General features: G+C 35.3%; 1 protein-coding gene across 3 annotated transcripts in view; it reads right to left on the bottom strand.

Annotated features, from left to right (window-relative positions):
- Positions 1-22,286, bottom strand: part of KCNT2 (potassium sodium-activated channel subfamily T member 2) — a 155,825-nt gene that overhangs the window by 70,231 nt on the left and 63,308 nt on the right. For all 3 annotated transcript variants that reach the window (XM_062581257.1, XM_062581258.1, XM_062581259.1), the window contains exons 9-11: positions 7,002-7,182; positions 4,522-4,686; positions 2,785-2,921 (exon numbers count right to left, since the gene is read on the bottom strand). In XM_062581257.1, the coding sequence (XP_062437241.1) occupies positions 2,785-2,921; positions 4,522-4,686; positions 7,002-7,182 (483 nt within the window). The remainder of the gene's footprint in view (positions 1-2,784; positions 2,922-4,521; positions 4,687-7,001; positions 7,183-22,286) is intronic.

Genomic DNA, 22,286 nt, shown 5'->3' with positions numbered 1-22,286 from the left:
CTTATAGATTTCCAGCTGCTAGCGGCCTAGGGGGAAGATAAGGGGAAGCCTCAAAAGAGTGAAGTACTTGAAAGGGAAAAATCATTGCAACAAAGGCAAATCAATATATAGGAATAGTAATGCCAAATGCAGCTGACGTAGAGGAGCGATGAGGGTGGAAAGTTAGTTCTGAGTTTTGATTAGGAAGAAATCACGGGAGGCTGTGTGAGTAGTTTTAGCCAAGCACAGGAGCAGAAGTGGGAAGGTAAGATCTTTAATTAAATTGTAGGGAAGAAGAAAATTCAGTGACATTAGTGAGGGAACAGATTTTGATGAGAGCTGATGAGGTGACTGGGATCAACATTATATTTGGATGGTTTCGTAAGGAAGTGAGGCTTGTGGGATCATAGTCACTCTTTTTCTTTTTTCTGCAATGTTTTTTGAAACTTCTTGAGTCATTTCAGCCACAGATGACAAGGATAATAGCCTGAGATTAACTTTCTATAAATGTCATGAATGTCGACAACAGAAATGCTAATAGCATCTCTGTTTAACACATTTATTAGAAGCCAGAGTATCTCTATGAAAGAACAGTGTTATTAATGTCCTAACAATTGGAAAAGATTTTTTTTGGCAGTTGCACTGTTTTTATATGCCAGAAAATCTGAATCTGAGACAAAAACCAACAGTTTCACTACTAGAAGATGCCAGAAATTAAAGGGACTTTGTATATTGAGGAGAAAATGTGAGAGCATAAAATACAAAGAAAGAGAGTGGATGTTAAGGGTATTACGATTTGTGACAGGATTACTAAAAGAAAGTGGAAGAGTGCAAGGAGAGAGAAAAAAAATATTTGAGTTCATGACAGAACATGGGAGAAAGCTGAAAAGGAAAGAAATCAAGCCATGGCAGTGTTACTCACTTTCTACTGCTGAATGGAGATTTAGAGCTATTTTATTCAGTTACTGTATTATTTCAAATGCTTAAGTAGAAACAAAGGTTCCAAAGTAGAAACAAAGGTTCCAGTCTTGCTGATGAACAATGTAAGCATCAGTGTGCTATCACAAGACAGAATTTATTCTGTTTATTAAACCTGGACACACAAAAACTGTTCAGAGAACACCAAAAGATCACAAAGTGAGGCTCTCAAAAGGTAGGAAGCAAGAACGGATATAGTATTTGTAAAGTCAAACTTTGTTCTAGAGCATATAAACTAAAATACAATTTTTAATTTTCTGATCATTTACTAACAATGCAGTCAGCTCACTTTGGTATTCCTTTACTTTTTCAGTGCAACTTTTCTCATCTTATTTTGACATTGCATTTCACGTAAAATACACTTTTTTGATAATAAGGCACTTCTTGATTTTTTTTGTTGGTAATCGTGACTTTATTTATTCAGAGAGTTTACTGTGTGCCTTGTTATCTTCTCAGTACATTATGTTCTCATTAAAAAGAAAAACAGCAAACACCTTAGGTACTGGGTTATATTTCATATTAAATATTCTATTAAATTCCCACTATGCTTCTTCCCTCAGGAGAGGTTAAAAATTATTCTGTGACAGGTACATTCAATTACATGTTCTGCAGGAAAAAGCACAGTTCCACAGTTGACTACCTCCAGGTTATTATAAGTGAAATTCATGATTATCTTTAGGGAACAGCATAATTTTTCTTCTCCTAGAGTGTAGAACAAATGCCAACTAAATCCCACCATTAAATCCTTCTTAATATCAGCAGGAAAGCAAAAATGGAAATCCTCTTACAACTTTCTTTTTTTAAAAAAATCTTAATCCTGAACAAAGCTTTATTGAATTTTCAAATTTTAAACAGATACAGAAGTAGCTGTATTTTCAATGTCAGAAAATTGAAAAGAAAAAAAAAAAAAAAACCTGCTCACTAGACTCCTCAGATTAATTTGATTCCTGGAAACAATTCTGCTGACTGTCACAAATTCTCAGGCAGGTATTGCCTTAATTTTAGATATCTGCATTAGTTGCTTAATTTAGGTGAAGATAGAGAAGTTATAAAGAGCAATGCGGATTACCTAAATCAGTTATTTGCTAAGAATCACCTTTATCTCCCTTTGGAGTTTGAAGAGACGATCCTCCTACATGAGTTCCATTGTGAATTCCTTCCCACCTTCAAGCAATTCAGCAATGGTGTTAGGTTTTTCTTTTTCTTTCTTTTTTTTTTTTTTTTAAGGAACTATGACTGATGTGTTTTGATTAATGTTATTGGATATTAACTAACAGAGAAGATTTTCTAGAAGTGGAAATGTATGGTAAGAGGAAGATCCTGAAGGAGGAGAATATGGTAACACAGTGGAATAGTTGCTTGCAGTTATCAGTCTGGACAGGGCAAGGAAACAAGACTGTGAGATGGGTTCAAAGGGTAATCGTTACTTTGTTTACTTTTTTCCCCTTCAGTTGATCAGGAGAACAAGCACTGACCTCTACTACATTTGCTCAAGGAACAGAAACAAATTCTAGCATTGCTGGCAGTTTTGTAATTTTCCATACTGTTTTTGGAATAAATTGTTTTGTTTATATGCACTCTGTTTTAACATCTTTAAAATTTGAGACAGAAAAGCCAGTGAAGAAAAACTTGGTAAAATGAAGTAGCTTACAAATACTTCTTTCTTGAAAATTTTCAGATATTAGGAAAAACAGACTATATAAGAGATCTCAACTGTCTAAATACACATGCTTTCCTTCTAACAAAGCTTGTGTTGTCTGTCAAACTTATTAAACAGTATGATGTGAAACAGAAGTAAAAAGTAAGTATTAGTCAATATTTGCCTACTTTGCTCTCAACAGGTCTTGATCTTTTAGTGCTGAGCCTTGCAGATAGATAACTCTTTGGGACCACATTGGGATTTGTAACACCCTTCGGACCTGAGCATCCATTTCAGTAGGACACAAAATAACGACATAATAGTCCTGTCAAAAACATAAGGGGGAATAGGCATGTTATTCTTTGATGTTACCATCTGTTGTTGCTAAATGATAAGTCAACAGAGGCTCAGAATGTTAAAAACATCTGTGATAATTCCCAAATTTCATTGACAAAAGCTATTTTATGAATACAAGTGTTTAAAATACTGAATTCTTCTTTAATAAAAATGGCCGAAAAATTGTCCACTGCTTGCAAAAGACTTCAAGGTGGCCGCTAAAGTACAGATATTTTCTTTTGACAACTCTGACATTTCCATATGAACATAGTTTTTTAAAACACAATTCACACTTCTGTCATTCTAGCTAGAAAGTGCAAGAAGTCTTCCATAATCCAAACAAAATTATCTTCCTCACCTCTTTAATACCCATTCAGTTTTTTCCTTTACATTAACAGGCAAATCCAAACCCTATTTCCTGTGCTACAGTCTCTGTGCAGAAAAAGTAATGTTGTTCTGAGATGTACGTGTGTGTATTTATGAAAAAGAGATAAATGGGAGGTGCAGGGAAGAGAAGGACCAAGAGCTTAGGAAAGGCTCAGTATAGAAGCCTTCCTTACTACACACAGACATTTTCGGAAAACAGTGCATTGGATCCAGTGCATCATTTGTACCCTTCAGCTTCCCATTCTGACCATAAAGGGAACATATACAAAGCTCTTTTAGGCTACAATAGTAGTATTAGGACCTTTTTGTTTCCAGCGTATCATAAGAGGTTGACTCATTATTTGCACTAGTTACTAAATTTTGGGCTTCAGTTTCTGCATACCTCTATAAAAAATTTGATTTCTTTGTACATTTGCCTATGCCTCTTACTAGCTAATTAATTGGGGGAGTATTTAAGATTTGTCAAACTGCTGCTCATCCACTTGAGGATTTTCTTTTTTGATTTTTTGCACTATTTAATGAAGTAAGGTACCACAGGTAACTTAGTAAAAGATATGGAAATAGAAGATGTAGTAAAAGAGATGGTCTATAGCAAAGCTAACGATACTGAATCAAAATCACTAATTAATATAAATAGGTTTTATATGATCAGATCTGACTATGGATTTTTGGATGGTACTTTTTGCATTAAGAGAATTAGGGAATACATACACTGAGAAAATCTTGTATGTAATCTATCTAGATCTTTGTAATTTAATGTATATCTATTTCTTAACTGCAAAGGATCTAATCTTCACAACATTGGTGAAAAATGAAACAAAATGCCCAAACTAAAAGACTCTCTGACTTGTGAGGAGTTCTGGATGCAGTCCCAAAACAACAGGAAAAATAATTTGAAAATAATTTTTTATTTATTATCTATTTTGAGATAGAATAAAATTAAGCTATGTGAAAATATTTGTTTCTAAACGGACTAGTATAATTCAATGAGATAGTAATTCTATCATCTGTTTAATCCATTTATCTCGATTTAAAATGAAGGTATGCATACTGTATCTCTGGGTCGTATTGCAATTACAGAGTCCCAAGCCAGTCAGCTATTCCCAAATGCAGTTTTACAAATTAAATGCCATTTAAGAAGGCTGTCTGCAAAGTAACAGTGTTTAACTGAGTTTTTTGGGGGTTTTTTATTGTAAAAATACCTGCAATCTGGGGTGAGCGTAGAATTCATTTAAGAAATCCATAAGTAAATCAATCTTCAGAGAGCTGACACACAGCACAACGTGTTTTTCCGTCTGAGCTCTGTGCCGACTGTAATTACCACCAGACTTTTGCCTCTCCATCCACAAATATGCCAGCTGTTCAAACTGCAATAGATGCCAAATGTCAGTGAAATACAGACAACCAGATGTGCAGTACAACTGGATCATGACTTAACAATATCTCTTTGTTCAGCTCATGTCTGTATTTAGCGCCTGATACCTTTTCTCTTAGTGAAAAATTTGCTAGTAAGTGGGTGAGATGAACGATAGGAAGGTGGACAAACCTAGCACTATGGCCATTCTCTAACATTCGGAAATTGGGGGGGGGGTGGGTTGGGGGTGGGGGACAGATAAGAGAGAAGGGAACATTAAAATATGATATGACAATAATTACAAAATTTTAGAAACATAATAAAGGCTGTACCTTATTTATTTTCTGTATTTCACGTATCTGAGCTGTTTTTTTCAGTGCCATGTGGCCTAAACACTGTCATAAACTCAGGTCACTGTAAGCATAGATACTCTGATAAAGGCACCGTTTTATTTATGGTCTGAGCAATGACTTTCATCACAGATTTTATAATATTCTGAAGGTGACAATGTCTGTATATTACCATCAAATCCGTATACTCTCTCCTACCTGTTCTACAACTACCACTTAAATACACGGCAGCTCTTAATAGAGCTATTTTATCTTTGCCAGCTTAACAACATAAGCAGACTAATAGTGAAATCTGTTTTGTGCTCTTATGAATGGGAGACCTAGTATGCAATATGTTGGGAAATACGAATCAGAATTAAGTATGTAAGAGCATTGCTTTAGCAGACTGAATTTTCCAGGCAAAAGAATATTTAAACAATCTGTACAACATATAATAAAACATATAAATACCATTTCAAAGCTTTATGGAAGTTATATATAGTTAATACTGAGTTCAATTTAACTATATGCCTGTGTGATAGCTGTTTTTCCTCATCCCCATTCAAATGATGGAGAGACTGAATCATGACTAATAACTGGTTTCATATCATAGCAGGACAAAAGCTCAGGAGAGAATGCCTCCCACGTTCTGTGTGGAACACTATATGAAGCCCCTTTATCACTACAAGACTATGAAGTAAAATAGCTAATCATAGTAAATTGGTGTAAAAAGGCATTAAATTCGAGGTCATAAACTGGTAATGCAGAGATCTTAGGTTTTACCAACCTGGTATCAGGTGCCTGAAGTGCATATTAGAATTACTTGAAAATTGAAATTTGTATTTCTTAGGAAGTTTAAGAGTTTTTCAAATTTCTTAAACAAAACATTTTATTTTTCAACAGAATATATATTCTACTAAATTTCCACTCCATTCAGTGGGAATATAATTGCGTTAGTGCGTATGTTTGTGTATGGTAGATATTAATTATTTAGATTTAAGTAAAATGTTCAAATAATTTCAAGGGGGTTTCATGCTGTGCTTACAGTGAGCTTTAATTCACTGCCAAAGAGGCAGAGTTTGGAAACCACAGCCATGTGAGAAACATTGGAGCTTTACACTCTAGCAGGGCTACTGCAGGTTTTGATAGCTGTGCACAATGTCTTCCCACATCCCTCTTTTTTGGCAGGAGGTCCAGGTCATCTGTGATGACCAAGTATGGGACAGTCAGTGTCTTGGCAGGGCTGCCCTGGAAGCCGCAGGGTTTCTGCCAGCCAACAATCAGACAGATGTTTGCTGCAAGTTTAATGAAACTGATAACGATTCAATTAAGTAATTGGATTTTAACAAATTAGCCTTTTACGCTTGAAAGTGTTATAAGTTCTGAACCTGTGCAGGAATTGCAAGATCCTGCATTGCTGGCAGGTTGTGTGTGTGCATGTGTGTGTGTATGTGTGTGTACCTACACATACATCTGTGAAAATAATTTGCTTGAGTTGCAAATTTATTAAGATTTTTTCAAGTTAACATTGGGCTGTAAGTATAACAGAGGAAGTGGAGAGAACCAAGATTAGAAACAGAGATAGCCTGGAGAGGAAATGCTACACTCATACAGAAAGTGCTGGCTACTGTTGTTTTTAAAACTGCTCCATTAATAACAAAACCAAATCTTAGGATGAAGAGAAGGGCTCTCTGGTACACAACAGGCACCAGAATCATTCAGCAGCACTTGAAAACTGTTGTTTGTGCTCCTTTTTTATTATTTTATTTTTTTTACTATAGTTATAAACTAAAAGAGGACAGACAGAGGGAAAAGAAGGGGGGGAAAGGGAAGAAAATTTCAGTTGTGTGTGCACAGAATAAGAGGTATAAAGACATCTCTTCTTATCTTCTTATCCTTTCTGACATTTTATATGCCATAGTAACGATAACAATAAATTATTTCAATTATTATTCATTTTAAAAGTAACTCTAAAGAGAAAAAAAAAATCCACATTTACCTGAATAGGCAACACCACAAGAGCAACACAGATCATAATGACAACAAGCAGCTTTGAAGGCCATATCTTGGGTGTAACATCCCCAAAGCCCACCGTGGAAAATGTCACTATGCAGAAATAAAGGGAGTCAAAGAGAGTCAACTTGTTTCCTGCTCGTTCCAGATGCTGAATTCCACAAATACTATGTAGAAAAGAATGAATAAAGACATGAAGAATAAAAACCGTACTTAGGGTCAATTCAAGTTCGATGATTATGTTATGTATGCAGAGAATTATTTATTTTAGAATGCATACATCAGCATTTCTTTCAAAGAAGAATCAGTATTAAATCACAAGAGTTATTAGTATAATTTTCATGTGTCATTTATGTTAAAAATATTCATTTCTTCATTATTTCAATATGACAGTCACAACTATGTTGCTAGGTTTTGCTTAGTGGTTGTTGTGAATAAGAGGTGATATGTAGAACACCATGGATCGATGCAATTTCTTTCTAAACCAGAACAGAACAGATGGTGTATAGCTGCCACCATTCAGAAATTTTTTAAAAACATCTTTTAAAAATTTCAGGGAGAGTTCACTGGTATGACCAAGCAACTGTATATAATATTTTCCTTAAATCTACCAGGTTTTATGTTGGTCTATATCCCTTTGTGTAGCAAGAGCTACTAGCATAAGCTGGGTACAAGAGTAACTGCTGCATACTAGAAGGATAATATTTGAACGAATGGGTACTGACTGTTCAGAATAAACTGAATGTAAGAATTGCAGGGTATCCAACTGCCAGAGAAATAAGTGCCCAGGGTCAGCCTTCAGGTATGAGATTCAAAGTATAAAGAATAGAAATATAAGCATAGTTGTCTTTTATAGCAGAAGAAGAAATGACGCAAGAAGACCTGCCAGTCATACACTCCTGTGAACAGGTAAATGGGAGCATGTCTTCTTTTGTTCATGCAACTGAATAGACAAAAATTTTATAGTTTGATTCTAAAGCGATTTTCACTAAACAATCCTCTCATTGGTAATTACTGCCCTTGAAACCAGCACGATTAACATAACTTAAAGCTCTTTTGGTTCTGAGAAGCAGTTACAGAATCCATCGCCAGGCCTTACCACTTTTAATTTTTTGTTTGTATTTTAATAAAGTATTTTACTTTGAAAAAACATACTATGATAAAGTGCTTCCCAAATTTAAAATACGATCTTCTCTAAGACAGTAGGATCACTTTATATCAGCTGAACTTTAAAACTGTATTTACTTATGTAAAGAAATTCTCTCAGTGTGTGAACTACTCTGTATAGTGGTACTGTTTTCCTTGGAGTTCGGCAAATGATTCCTCCTCAGACAGTCGGAGAGGTAATTGATAAACAATACTATATTTCTTAGTAAATATTCTAGAACATACCAAAGATGGTTTCTTCATGTATGTATCCAGATGGCAATAGTCATTAATATCTACCATGGTACGATTTTTGCATCACCAGGGAGACCCTGTGTTTATAACAGCAGTTGTTCTGCTGTTCTCTATTCTGTTCTCCAAAAATAATATAGCAGTGGGCAGTGGCATTTCCATAACATATGTATCAAATTCCCAGTTTCCTTTTCACAGCTCTAGCATTTGTAGTTTTCACACATCTCAAAATGTTCTAAAAAGGTTTTTTTGCTGTTGTTTGCACAAGTTTCAGCCTTCAGTCAGAACTGATACTTCTGTATTTCTACCCAATTTGTCCTACATTTTTTCACTGGAGTTGTAATTTAGATCTTGTATAATGTCACTCTGTTCCCAGTTTTTTATTTAGCTTTTTTTTTTAAGGGAAAGTTATATTTTTGGCTTAGAAAATATTAACAGAGGGACTATTTGGAAATATGTCAATAAAGAACACTTTCTTTTAGTATCAGTCATGGATGCTTTTCAGCTAGCTTCTTTTCCAGTGTTAATTTAAAAGAATGGAGTATATTGCAGAGACATCCAAGTATGCCTATTTTAATATTATTCCCATAATATATATCTTAAAAAACAAATTCTGATGGATTTTAATTTCTTAGTTGTTATTATTCCTGATCACTCTGGTACATTTTCTTATGCAGGTACATCTAGAGAACATGCAACCTTGACTTCAGGAATTGAAGTCACACAGGCCAGCAGTGTAGCAATTATACAGACAGTGATATATGGCTGTCCCTCGTAACAGTTAGGACTATCACACCACTCCACTAGTTGTATTAAATGTCTGTAGATGGATTTGTGTTGAAGCATAATGGATGATCTTATCATTAGTAAAAATGTATTTTCTCTGAAGCTTGTATCTCTGAAATTGCTTGGTGTTTGTGTAAGCAAAAGAGTCAGTTTTACCGTTTGTACTTCTGCCACCTGACATGATGATTAAAATGTAAGAATTCTGCTACAGAATTTTTGACATTTTCAAGAAATGAGAGAGGCATTGTTCTATTGCTTTAAAATCTTAAAAACATTCTTTAAGAACTTACTGGTAGGAAAACTCAAATCTTGATGAGGGAGAGATTTTCTTTGTTAGTATTATTCTTTATGAGTTTTCCCTACCCAGGCTACCCAGTCATACTTTAGCTTAACTGAAAATAACCAGTTCTGGATATAGCACAAATCCTTCTAGTCTCTTCTAAGTTAACAGCAAAATTTCAATTGAATTTGAGTATTTAGAAAGATTTAATCTTATCAGGTGTACTCCCGTATGATCCTGTATGTTCTTATTCCTTGAACCCATAAAAATCATGTTGTACCTGATAAATGTTGTGGATTCAAGCTGTCTTTCACTGAATGCAGTAGGTATTAGCCAGAGTTTCTCACATTTAGTTACAACTATTAAGGGCAAAGATATGTGGAGGCTATTTCTTTTTCATTGAAGAAGTTCATCTCTTCTAAGAACTTCTTGAAAAACTAACTTATTTTCTCAAACTTACACCTTATCATCTGCAGTTCTACCAAATTTTACACCAAGCCCTAACTCTGAAAACAAAGTAATGATAAAACCAAGACTACATGACCAAGTCTTAATTTTACTGTGTGTTTTGCTGCTCTGCTTTTTATTTTCACTAGAACCAGAGATCACAAAATTGCAGAAAAATGGTTTTGAAGAGACAGCTTTGCGGGAATCTAATTGCCAAATGAAATATTACCCCATTAACTTCCTCCCCTCCATTAGCATTACACTTCAATCTCAGTACAAGTACACTTGAAGAAAAGTTAGTCAACATCTGTAGTATGTTCCTGTCTATCTGGGCTGCCTGACTGCATTTCTCATGGTGTGCTGGGGAAAGTTATTGATTGGCCACAAAGCCAAGCTCGCATGGCTTAGTTACTCCATTCCCTACGACTTATTGACATATTTTGCTACAACCTGATTCTGTGTGTAAATAATTGTTTCATCATCTTCTTATTTTCCTTGTAAGTTGCTACATGTTAAGCATTATTTTAAAAGATGCATAAATACAATGTATGATATAGCAACACAGCAAGTTCTGCTTTCCCCTATTTCCTGACATAATTAAATATGCTGTAACACACACTTCATCTTTCCACTGTTTAGATATTTTATGTTGGTATTTGGAGCTATTTGTTCTTTTTTATTTCCTCCTCCTCTGTCATCTCACAAACTAAAAATAATATATTTTGTTATCCCTGGACAAACTTGATTTCAATCAGCTAAGGAATATTCAGATATTCACACCACCTTGTACTCCCAGAGGAAAAAACCCACTGTAGTAATAAAGACAAGATCTAATTAAAACATAGGGCCCAATTCAGCACCTTTGTATAACAATGTTAGTTTTCTGTAATTTCAACAAGGCTGTCATTTTATAGTGGATTTAAGTGAGTGATGGCACTAATCTGGTTTAATGGAAAAGAGATTTAGTATTATTTAAAAAAAAAAGTCTGCTAAAGAAAACGCAGATCTCAGCAAATTTATTACAAACGTATGGGGAACAGAAGTGTGATTTTAAACACTCTACTACAAATGCAACTGAAAATAAAGAGTAAATAATGTAATCTTTTTAGATTAGTCTTGTTTAGTTAGGTATTGTTTGAACTTTTGAGAGTTCAGTCTTCGTTTACTGGAAGTTTTTTGCTAATTCCAGGAATCTTTGTTTGCTTAAATACTGCATGTGCCAAAACTAACTACTATTTTGTAAATAGCCTATCTCTAAATGCAGTACTAAAGCCACCTCAAAAAAATTATGTGAATCACTTCTTAAGACATAGAAGAATTTAATACACAAAAGGATTGATTGTAACATGCTTACCAGACTACTACAGGAACCCACTGTTTTCCCCCAATCACATAATTGAATTTTCAGTTGTCTTGACACTCTGTACATTACCTTTATTTATAATCAATTTTCTATTAGCTTGTATTTCCATTTGTCAAGGGTGCCTGATTTTTACTTCCTTATTTTTACTTTGAAAGAAAATTATTTAGAGATATGACTTCTTGAGGTCTAAAATATTGCATCAGTGGCTGTACAAGAGATATACTAGGAGTAGGATCCTAATAGTATTTAAATAATTAAAGAAAAACTTTTATGTGTGGTTTATTCAGCAAAAATATTAACAGTTATCAAGTAAGATTCACCACAAGTAATCTGAACTAATCGATGTACAATAGCAAGAAAACATTATGTGCATTTTTTTCTTGCAGAGAAAGCAGCTGTGTCGGTTGCAAAACTGTACAATAATATAGTGGTATATGTGCCCTGAACTCTCCCCATCACCCTTTCTCTGTTTTGGATAGACACTAACACTTCAAGTTAATACCAATCTTTGTTACAGTCCTATTTAAAAAATTTCTGTACCTAACATGTACAACGGAAAACTCATTGACGTAAAAATACTCAAAAAGTTAAGTACAGCAAATAAAATAGCAACAAAGAATAGTTCTATGTTGAAGGAACTTGTTTACTTAAAATTACCTAAAGCAAGCAATAATGATTCAATAGATTCGATAATGAAAAATGCAACGGGCAAACTACAAAATTAAACAATATACTTCATTAGACATCTAAAAATTCCCTGTAAGAATGCCTGTGGAGGTTCCTGAGATCTAAGCAAGGTACTTTTGGTCCTAAATAATGACTTTAGGAGAGCTAATTAAACTTTTAAATAGCATTCTGAATCAGAGACCCATACCTACCAGTAAATGCTGGCCAGCTAACAGGAAATGCTTCACTTGGAAAGCCCTCCTTTATCTGAAATCCTTAATAATTTAGTTGATCTGCACTGCCAATTAGTGTTTCTGTTATTTTAAAATTATCTGATGGTTGGGTCATAGACAAGATAGATTTTTATTTATGAGAAAAACTGGAATTAACTCTCATCAGAAAAACTGTTGATAGACCAGATGTCTATGGGTAGAGTACAGAGTGTACTACTAAAATAAAAGAGTAGGTTAACTTTACAGGAAATACATGGGCCAGCATCTGAGAAGGAATGTGGAATCTACAAGAAATAAATGAATAAAGGTGAGAGATAGTCAGAAAATATTCCGCTAGTAAAGTGTATATCCTGTTTAGAACCCCGACAGCTGAAGTTTTGAGCTGCTGAAAACCAACTTCTTCCATTTTTTCCAAGCTTTGTGATGCTTTCACATCTTTTACAAAAACTGTTTTTTTCTAAGTATTTTTTTCTGAACAGCAGTTTTCCATAAACATTAAAATATAAAAAAAAAAGAATTAGTTTAAGCAGATGTGCAATTTCTGAAATGTTAAAATGACAGAATATGATACAATATAGCATGTATAATATAACAATTTTAAGAAATACAATGAAAATTCTCATTCTGGACTGTCATTCCATATAGGTAGGTTTTTAAATTGTAGGAATAATTGAATTACAGGACCTAGAAATGATTAATTTTATAAAAGATACTGAAAGGATTGAGGGAGAAATGCTGACAGAAATGTGGAAAGAAGATGAAGCTTATTATATTGTCTTTTGAAGTAAGTCAGTATGGAAATATTCTTAATTGGTAACAAATGTTCCCATGAGTGCAGTACAACATGCTGAAATATATTCAGAGTAAGGGCTGATTGGACAAAAAGGATATTGCTGGACGTTGTGACTTCCTAATTTTCAAGGAGAAAATCAGTGACTTGAGAAGTATCTCAGATTTTTTGCAGTTCTCTAATGCCACTACATTAGACAGCCAAATGCAAATCTTTAAATTTTTCCAGAATATTTACTTTTCAAATATAGGCAGATGTTTTTGTACAACACTCTTTTTCTCTTCTTTTTTTTCAGAATCACTGTAGTGGACAGAAAGGTTCAGGTTACTTCAACAGGCTGAATCAAGACCTCAGCTGATGTAAGGATACAGAACTCTCTGTAGCAATGCCACCATGTCAAAAACTAATTCTTAATTTCTCTTCAGCTCAGTAAGTCACCTTCTTCTGTTTCAGTTCTATCTTCATCAAAAATGATCGTTTTTGATGATATCATTATTGCCTATCCATGACCTCTAATATAATCATTTTCCTTCCCTAAGGACCAATGAATTATATACAGCTAATGGTCACGAAAGTTGAACTTATAAAAATAAACTTCTACTAACAAGCCATGTGATTTCCTGCAGCTGCAGAACAGCTTGTTAAGCAGAATAGGATATTATGAAATGAGTAACTCTATATAAATATTTGCTGAAGCTGAGTGAGAACCTTTCTACTCCTGCTGCTACATTTGGAGAAATGAAAAGTGGAGTTGCAATGAACGCTGGTCATTGGGATGGCATAAGTATAGTCCCACTATGGGCAGCACTGAGCCACTGTATTTCCAAAAAAAGATCTGTGCACTTTATTCAGTAAGTCCAAAGAACTATCTGGTTTTTGGTATGCTTTGAGTCTGCCCCATGCTTTTGATGGTAAACAAAGTAGAGGTTGGTATTCCAAATGCAGTGCATCAATACTGCTTCATCTAAGAGCCTGCTGGAGCCTGAGGTCTGTCTGCTCACACAAGGAGTCAATAGCTGTTCAGGAAAATAGAAACATGCAAGCAGTGCTGCATGCACCAGACACTATTCACCTGCAGGGAATTACACAATTAGGTAATATTGCATATATATATATACTTTCTCAGGAATAATAAATAGGTAATCTATTTATGATAAACAGAAACTGTATGCATGCTTAAAAATTCAAAGGCAAATTTTTGTAAGTGGTATAACTAGATTTACTGTGCTTTGGAAAATCATGCTTAATGTTTCTTTCTGTAGAGTTTTGAAACACTCTCAAAGTTGTAATAGTTGTTAGGCAAACCACCCACATTCCCTCTTCAAGAACATGGTGAAATTGAATTAACAGGTGAAAGATTCATTATCCAAATATTTGTTAAATGTGTGTAAGAAGAAACTAACCCAGCATGTAGATTCAGGATAGGAACTGGAAACAAAGATATTGATTAGAACCAGATACTCATATGTTTAACTTTCTAGTGATAGAGCACTCAGAACAGAGTCCACACTTGTCCTCTTAGCATAAACTGTTGCTGAAAGGAATAAAAATCCTAATCTTTATAGATACAGAAAAAAACCTAAAATAAGTGCAGACTACTTCTGTGACTGAAAACTGTCTGAACCTGAGTCTGGTTTTGGTAAATCATTAAAAACTATTTGCCATTTCTGAAGCTTTTTGGTATTGCTCCACTGCCACTGTAGAAGTTGTTTAATGATGTAATTGACAGATTTTAAACACGTTAAACTTGAATTTTAATTATCAGATTACTTTAAAAAATCTTAATCCATGAAAGCATTGAGGGGGGATCTTATCAATGTGTGTAAGTACCTGAAGGGAGGGTGTCAGGGGGACAAACTCTTTTCAGTTGTCCCGTGTGACAGGACAAGAGGCAGTGGGCAGAAACTGAACCACAGGAAGTTCTGCCTGACCGTGAGGGGGAATTTCTTCCCTGTGAGAGTGATGGAGCACTGGCACAGGTTGCCCAGAGAGGTTGTGGAGTCTCCTTCTCTGGAGATCTTCAAGGCCTGCCTGGATGCAACCCTGTCTAACATGCTCTAGGTGACCCTGCTGAGCAGGGGGGCTGGACTAGATGATCTCCAGAGGTCCCTTCCAACCTTACTGGTTCTATGATTCTATGACTTGGAGAAGCCAAGTCTGTCCTGCCTAGTTGGAAGACTGTGACTTGTGAATATTCTGTGCCCCAATATTTGATCTTTTGTTATCTGAAAAAAAACATAGTATAAAGTACCTTAATTTTTTGAACCTTTCTTTCTGGCTTTTTGCACAGTTCATGAAAAGTTTTCTGCCTTAGTATTTTCCCTTCTATGTAACTGGATTAAATCCAAATAAATTCTATCTTCCCTTTAAGGAGAAGGTAGGCTGGGCTCTCAAACTAAGTGAGAGAAAGTTAAATATTTCAAAAGTTTTTCCACATATAGTTTCAGAGAATCAAGATACTGTGCTACACCTGTTTTTCAGACATTCCCAGATGAAAAACTGCCAGTGATCTGCATCTACAGTTTATTTTGATGGCCTCTCTTCGGTATTTTTTTCAAGTTTTCATTGATTTTTGAGCACCACTAGCTCCAAGCCACAATTTTCACTTGAGAGTACGTGTTAAACAAACTGTATACATGCTATAAAAATTCTGCCTCAGCCTTGGCGAGGAAAACACTCCTACATGCACTATGTAGATCTGCTTCCTGTGCTCCAACTCTTCCTTCTTAATATGTTCTGGTCATGAATATATCTGCTTCCCAGACTTCTATAGTTGCATCTCTTGCAGCTTTGAGAAACTTAATATCTTCTGCATAAGTTCCACAAAATTGTTTTTCACTCGTATCAGGAATCAATTCATTGACATTTTCTGATCAAAGCCAGAGGTGTAGCCAAGTCTTCCACAGCTGGCACGCCTTTGGTTTGAGGAAGTCAAAGTTTGAAGAGTTTTTTGTGATCTCTCAAAACAGTAAAAAGCTCTTTAAATTCCATGAACTGCATGTTGCTATCCTGCAACTAATTATTGGAATTTATTTTGCTAAAATAATTCTACTCAGTGTTAGTCAGTGGTTTAAAGACCTGCAGAGTTGATCATGCTCCAAAACCTCTTGCGTTAGGTGACAAGTCTGCAACCCTATCTTCTGCAAGAGTCAAAAATGAAGAAAAGGTTTGGAGCACTTGCATAGGATTCAGGTCCCTTGAGGATCTTCAGCCTCCCCCTTTAGCGTTTTGTGGGGGGAAGGGTGGTAAGAAGACGGGGAAAAGATGTGATGTCCTGTTTCTACTGATAGGAGTAGCAGGTGTTTAGTGAAAGAATAAGCAACAGTATAGAATGATCCTCCCTGAGGATCATCCTCTCTGCCTGCATTAAAGAACTTGTAATACTAATTCAGCATACATACCTTAGTTACAGCTCAGCTGTGCTCCAAGAGTAGACCTTCTCTGATGGAGGGTGAATCAGCACTTTTCGATCCTAGCACTTTTTCAATCTCATTACATTGATTTGTTCTAAACAAGCCTGCAGCTCCTGTTCTTGAAGTATCCTCTCTAATGTTTATGTGTATTCCGCACGAAATTTGCCTGAGCATTTCCAGACCTGTGAAACTGGGACCAATCATAAAAACAGGCTAGAGTGGTCTACAATCTGCAGTTGATTCACAGCAGATACCACTTGTCATATCCACCTTAACAACAGGCATAAGAAGTGCAGACAATTCAGAACACTCACAGGTAGAACTTTGCTTTCCAGCTTAAATTTCAATAAAATATACACTCCATTGTAGAGTTATACCTAACTTCTGTCAGAAGAAGTAAATTTTAACTTCTGGATGTGGAAGAAGTGGATTCCTGTTTGCCTTATTTATTATCTCTCTCGCAATCTTTTCACAATCTGGCTGCTGTTGCAGCTAATCCTCCCTGTCTGCATTAAGCTCATCTATTTGCCAGAAACTTATCATTCTGATTTCTTTTCATCACCAGTTAGTAAAAGTACTGCTCAATATAATAATGATAATCTTCTCGTGGTACTACACAGAGAACTAGAATCGACCTCAGAAGGTGACTTTCCCTAAGCCAATAAGCAGGCCTTCTGAGGCCGTCTTGAAGCAGCTGGCCTTCCAAATTCTACCCTCCTCATTCCAGGTCCCATTTTTCTAAGGACAAGTCTAGCTTGTAAAGAGATTATTCCATAGAGCAATATTTCTGTTATAGCTTGCACTGATAAAAAAAGATATGAAATTTATTATTCTTGGTTTCCTTTCCAATATGATTTATAACTGAAACAACAGAAACTACTCATGGTGTGTCATTTACTAGAAACAGCTTTTCGTATGTTTCTGGGTTTATGAAATTTTTCACTGGACAGCCAAAAGGGAGAAAAGCACTTCTTAAGAAAAGCAATAGAATATGCGTTTGGAAGACTAAAGGGTGAATAAATGAAGCATAGAAACTGATGAGAAATATCTGTTTCTCATGACAGCTGCTTGCTTTGCTTTATATAATCTTTCTGGGAACAAAGGAGAGAGGTTTGCAGATGGATAGGAAGAGGCGATAGATGGAAGAGGACAGAATTTTATGAACATTTTTAGAACGGAGAATGAAGGGCACTATGAAATGCTGCAATTATGTAGGAACATAGAGATATAGATGTATTGTGCTCCTTCTATTACACAATGCTTATGCTCACACCTGGGAATTTATTGTACATATGAATTAATATGTATAGATCAGTGAATGCAAAAACTTTATACCTTATATGAGGATGTAATCTCTGCTCAGTTTTGAATTTAGTTATTGCATTATTATTTACTTTTGCACTATACATGCACAACTACTACTATTTTTAAGCACATCTCCTAGTATTTTTAATAAATAATAATTGAAAACATTAATGAAAATAACAGCATTGTATATTATTTAATTTGTAAAGTGGTGCTGTTCTCAAACCCAGTAAATTCCTTAAGTTTATAAATGTAGCAAGCAGACAAGTTTGTTTACAAGTCAGCAGTTATATTGATATGTCTGTTTTCTGCATCTCTGGATGCTGGACAACCACACTTTTAAGAGTGAGGAGTTCAGGTAATGGGAAACTCCCTGTTGTTTTCCCTTCTGGAAAACTTAGACTTAGAAAGAGTGTTTAAGGCAAATGGCTGTAGTCAGATCACATCAGGACAATGGCGTACATTTCTTGCATTCCAAGTTGTGCTGTGTAATCACTGACTCATCGACGGTCTTTCCTCTGTTATCATTATGCTTCATGAGCCTTTCCTTTCAATATTTTTGTTGCTGTTATCTGCACAAATATGGCATCATTTAAACTTCTTTCATATGCATAGGTGTTGCCAGAGTTGTTACCTCTGCCAGTGAGGTCAACTGCTGTAGAGAAAAGAATAAAGGCCACTAGTTACTGTCAAAGCTGTAGCCTCCTTGCCAACATCAATAAGAGTATTGCTTTATTTCTCTGACTCCTTTCAGTTCCTATCAGCTCATTCCAGTCTTGGGTTATTGTTATCATCTTCCGTATTTTTGTGGAGAACTCTTGAGATTGTGAAGGGTAGTGGCAAGGGATGGAGTGATTAATAAGTGCTAGGATGTCTGTTATCTAAAGAATAGCGAAGAATCTAATCAGTAATTGTGCAGACAACTGAAGGTTGCCACTGGGGTTTGCTGCATCTTGGCAACAGAATCAAATCCTGTGCATGTGCATTTCTGTAAGTTTGTTCTCAGTTTGGCTGTTACATTCAGTGACATCTTTAAAAGACAGAGAAAGATTGTTTACCTAGGCAGTGAGCAAAATGGAAAATATACTGTGCCATGGCATTACAAGGATAGTGTTCTCCAAGCTGGTTAAATGGAAGTCTGTATGGGCAGTATTGAGACAATTGCACTGCAGTGTAACTTAAAATATACTTTTTTTAAAAAAAATAATGGTATGGTACATTTAGACCTATTTATTTCATAACAACTCATATTATTAAAACCAAGAGCTAAGTGAAACTGTGTGCAAGATAAATTATTCTTCCTGTTTGTGTTCATATTGGAAAGGTACCTCTACTTCAAAGTTGTCTCCTTACTCATCTACAATCTTAGCTACAGAGAAATTGTTTGGCAATAATCAAGGTATAGCTGCCTATAATTAAAGCACCAGGCATCGAGGTATATACAAGGTGAAGTACAACAAGCTGAAGTCATGCTTAGGTTGCAGATATACCAAAAAGAGGGCAAACATTAAATATATGATGTCAGTGGAGCTAAAATTATAGGATATAATAGGATATAAGGATAGCTAAGATTATTGTTAATTACTAACAATTCCTTAGGGCACTTTAAACTCTTCTAATCCTCCTTTCTCTGGAATTAGGCAGCAATGTATTCTATCATACATTAGAGAAGTAGGCTCCCTTACAGTTTGTTTCTGCTTGTAATCCTAACAGTTCTAGCTATGAGTCAGAGGACTGTCTGCTCCTTGTTTCGTTTGATCAGTGAGCTCCATGATTTCATTATCATTCTTCTCCTTCTCCTCATCTTTGTATACACTAGTGGAGTCTTGGTGACACCATCAATTTCAATGAAATGTATTGGTTGAGTGACAGAGCTTGGACTTTAGAATAGCCAGATATTCCTAAAAAGTCCTAAGAGTTTTCAGTAAGTCCAATCGAATTTCTGTCTGTGGGATACCTGTTTTGATCTTGTTTTGCTTGGAGAACAACTTCCAAGTCTGATAATTTCACTGGCTAGAATTCAAATGGGTCTATGCACATAACTCTTCCTAAAGGTCAGTGAAATTCAAGATCTCACAGGACTGTTCTGAAGCATGAGGTATGACTGTTTAATAATCACAAGTATGTTTATGACAGGTATATGAACTCCCCACAAGACAGAGTCTTAAAATATAGTACTTGATTATACTCATCAATGGGGAGCTCAATCCTACCAGGATGATGAAAAACAGCAGACACAAGTGAAGAGAGAAGCTGATTCAGGTAGCCAGCAAAGCAAGATGGGATTAACAATGATACTCAGTAGATAAAGTCAGGGGAGAAAGAAAATAAAAGATCATTGTGGCTACCAGGAATACACCAGAGCAGCCTCTGCTATGTTTTTCCTGGTATAGTTTACCCTTAATTGCTTAGCCCACAGTGAATACTCAGTAAAGTTTTATTCTTACTGCATACTCACCACAGCTCTTAGATTCCTACTCTGAATATTCAAGATGAAGTATTTCATATTTGCCTTTAAAACTGGCAGAATTTTTGCTACTTTTTTTCTTTTTTATAGGTATATTAGGATATTTGCAGGATTAGGATTAGCAGGATTAGGATTTTTTTAGGATATTAGCAGAGTGAACAAGAAGAGATTCAGTGAAGGAATACAGCTGAAATATCATCCACAGTCATATTTTTGCAGCATTTATCCACTTCTAGTAAATGTATACGCCCACATGCATCTGTGCCCTCTCATCAAAGGGCAAAGAACAGTTTTATTTTGAGCTTCCTTGCATAAATTCTTCCCATTCACTTTGTTTTCACTGCTCGTCACTAATGGTAACAAACTTGCAAAATATAGGGCTGTGTTTAATTTGTTGATATCAACATACTGTAAACTGAAAAGCAAATTAATTACAAGCGCTCACTCTCTTCTTTATTTTCTGTCCAAATAAATAACAGTTGACTGAGTTTTATCCAAATGTAAGTCAATAATGATAGATATTGCAAAAATATGAAAAGGTAACTGAACCAAAAGTTGATTGGAATGTCATGAAGATTTTTGTTCTTGCACTCTAGAGTGAAGTAAAGCAGTAGAATATATGCAATTACAGGATACCATCCTGCAATAGATACTTCACATAGCCTTTTGTAATATATTAGTAAACGTACTGCTTTGGAATGCAATTAGGTATGGTACTGTACCCAGAGAAACTGACAATTTGACTTCATGCCTGTTGTTAAGTATTCAGTCTGCAAAGTCAATCCATGATTTGTACTTAAGTGTTTAGTAAATGGATGGCAATTATTTTTTCTTCCTTATTGCTGTGACTCAGGTACATCCACTATAATATATAGGATATATTTAATTTTCATACATCTTGCAAAAATGTACAACCAGTACAAACATAAAAGTATAGCTATGTTTTTGCAAAGAAGGGGAGCACGTATCCCAACTAGTTTACATTTGAATTCCTTTATAAGTATATACTTAAATACTTTACCAACGTTGAGTTTTAGACAGACATCAAAAGAGGTAATGAAACTCAGTATAATTATAGCTATTTTTAAATTTTCTTAGGAGAAGGATTTAGTTGCCAAAGGACACACAGAACTCTATTCAGAATGCTGTTAGGCAACAGTGGTCGTTATATGTGCGTTTTATGTATCACTGCCAATTATTTGTATTTGGGAGAGAAGAGGAGAAAGGAGAGTGGTATCTGTGAACAGTGCTAGAAATTCAAATTCATTGGAGCTGAGGTACCATTCAGAGATTTATCTTTAGCACATTTTGACATCAAGTTGGCATTTGATTGTCATAATTAGGTCAAATGGTTAACATATCTGTATGTGTTGTTAAAGATTTTTGTTGACGTCTACAAACAGATATCAAAGATTAAGATCACATGCAACAGTTTCGTAATGAATCATAATTTTAATTCTTTACTTGCCTTATTTAAGTTTAGTAAGTGATTTTGTCATGTGACAGCTCCAACATAGCTGATGGGGTCCCTATGGCTAATGGGAAGAATATCGCACAGAGGTAAGTTAGAGGAACCCATATGCCTTCACTGTGATCAATTTTAAATAACAATAATCTGATGCAGAATGAATGCAAAATGGTGATGGATGTCAAAGTGATCTTTGTCATGATATTATTCCTCTTTAGAGACACCAAGCCCAATGGACATATAATTTTCATCTATTTTTGTATCACCCAAATGTGATACTGTGTTTGGAAGACTGCTTACCCATCTAGTTTTCCCATTTGAAAAATATCTGTCTAAACATTATAGCAATTTCTAAGGGAACACCAAATATACAGAGGAGAAAGATGAGAATTCTTTCTTTCTTTCACTGTCCTAAATGCACTAAAATACATCTTTTTAGATCATCTCACATCACATCTCTAGCTCTGCCAAAGCCCGTGATAAATCTTTTCATCATTCAATAAAATTATTCCTTATACAAGTAGAATGAGAGCGAACAATTCCTGGTGGCTAATGCCAGCTTCTGTTGGTACGGTCAATGTTGCATCAACATCTTTTTTAACTCTTCCTTTCCTGATTTCAGAAATGTGAACTTTGCTAAGTTCTACACTCTGAA

This window comes from Rhea pennata, chromosome 8, assembly GCF_028389875.1.
Source record: "Rhea pennata isolate bPtePen1 chromosome 8, bPtePen1.pri, whole genome shotgun sequence".
Lineage (NCBI taxonomy): Eukaryota > Metazoa > Chordata > Aves > Rheiformes > Rheidae > Rhea > Rhea pennata.
Note: the sequence above shows the minus strand (reverse complement) of the source record. Positions and strands in the feature narration are given on the sequence as shown.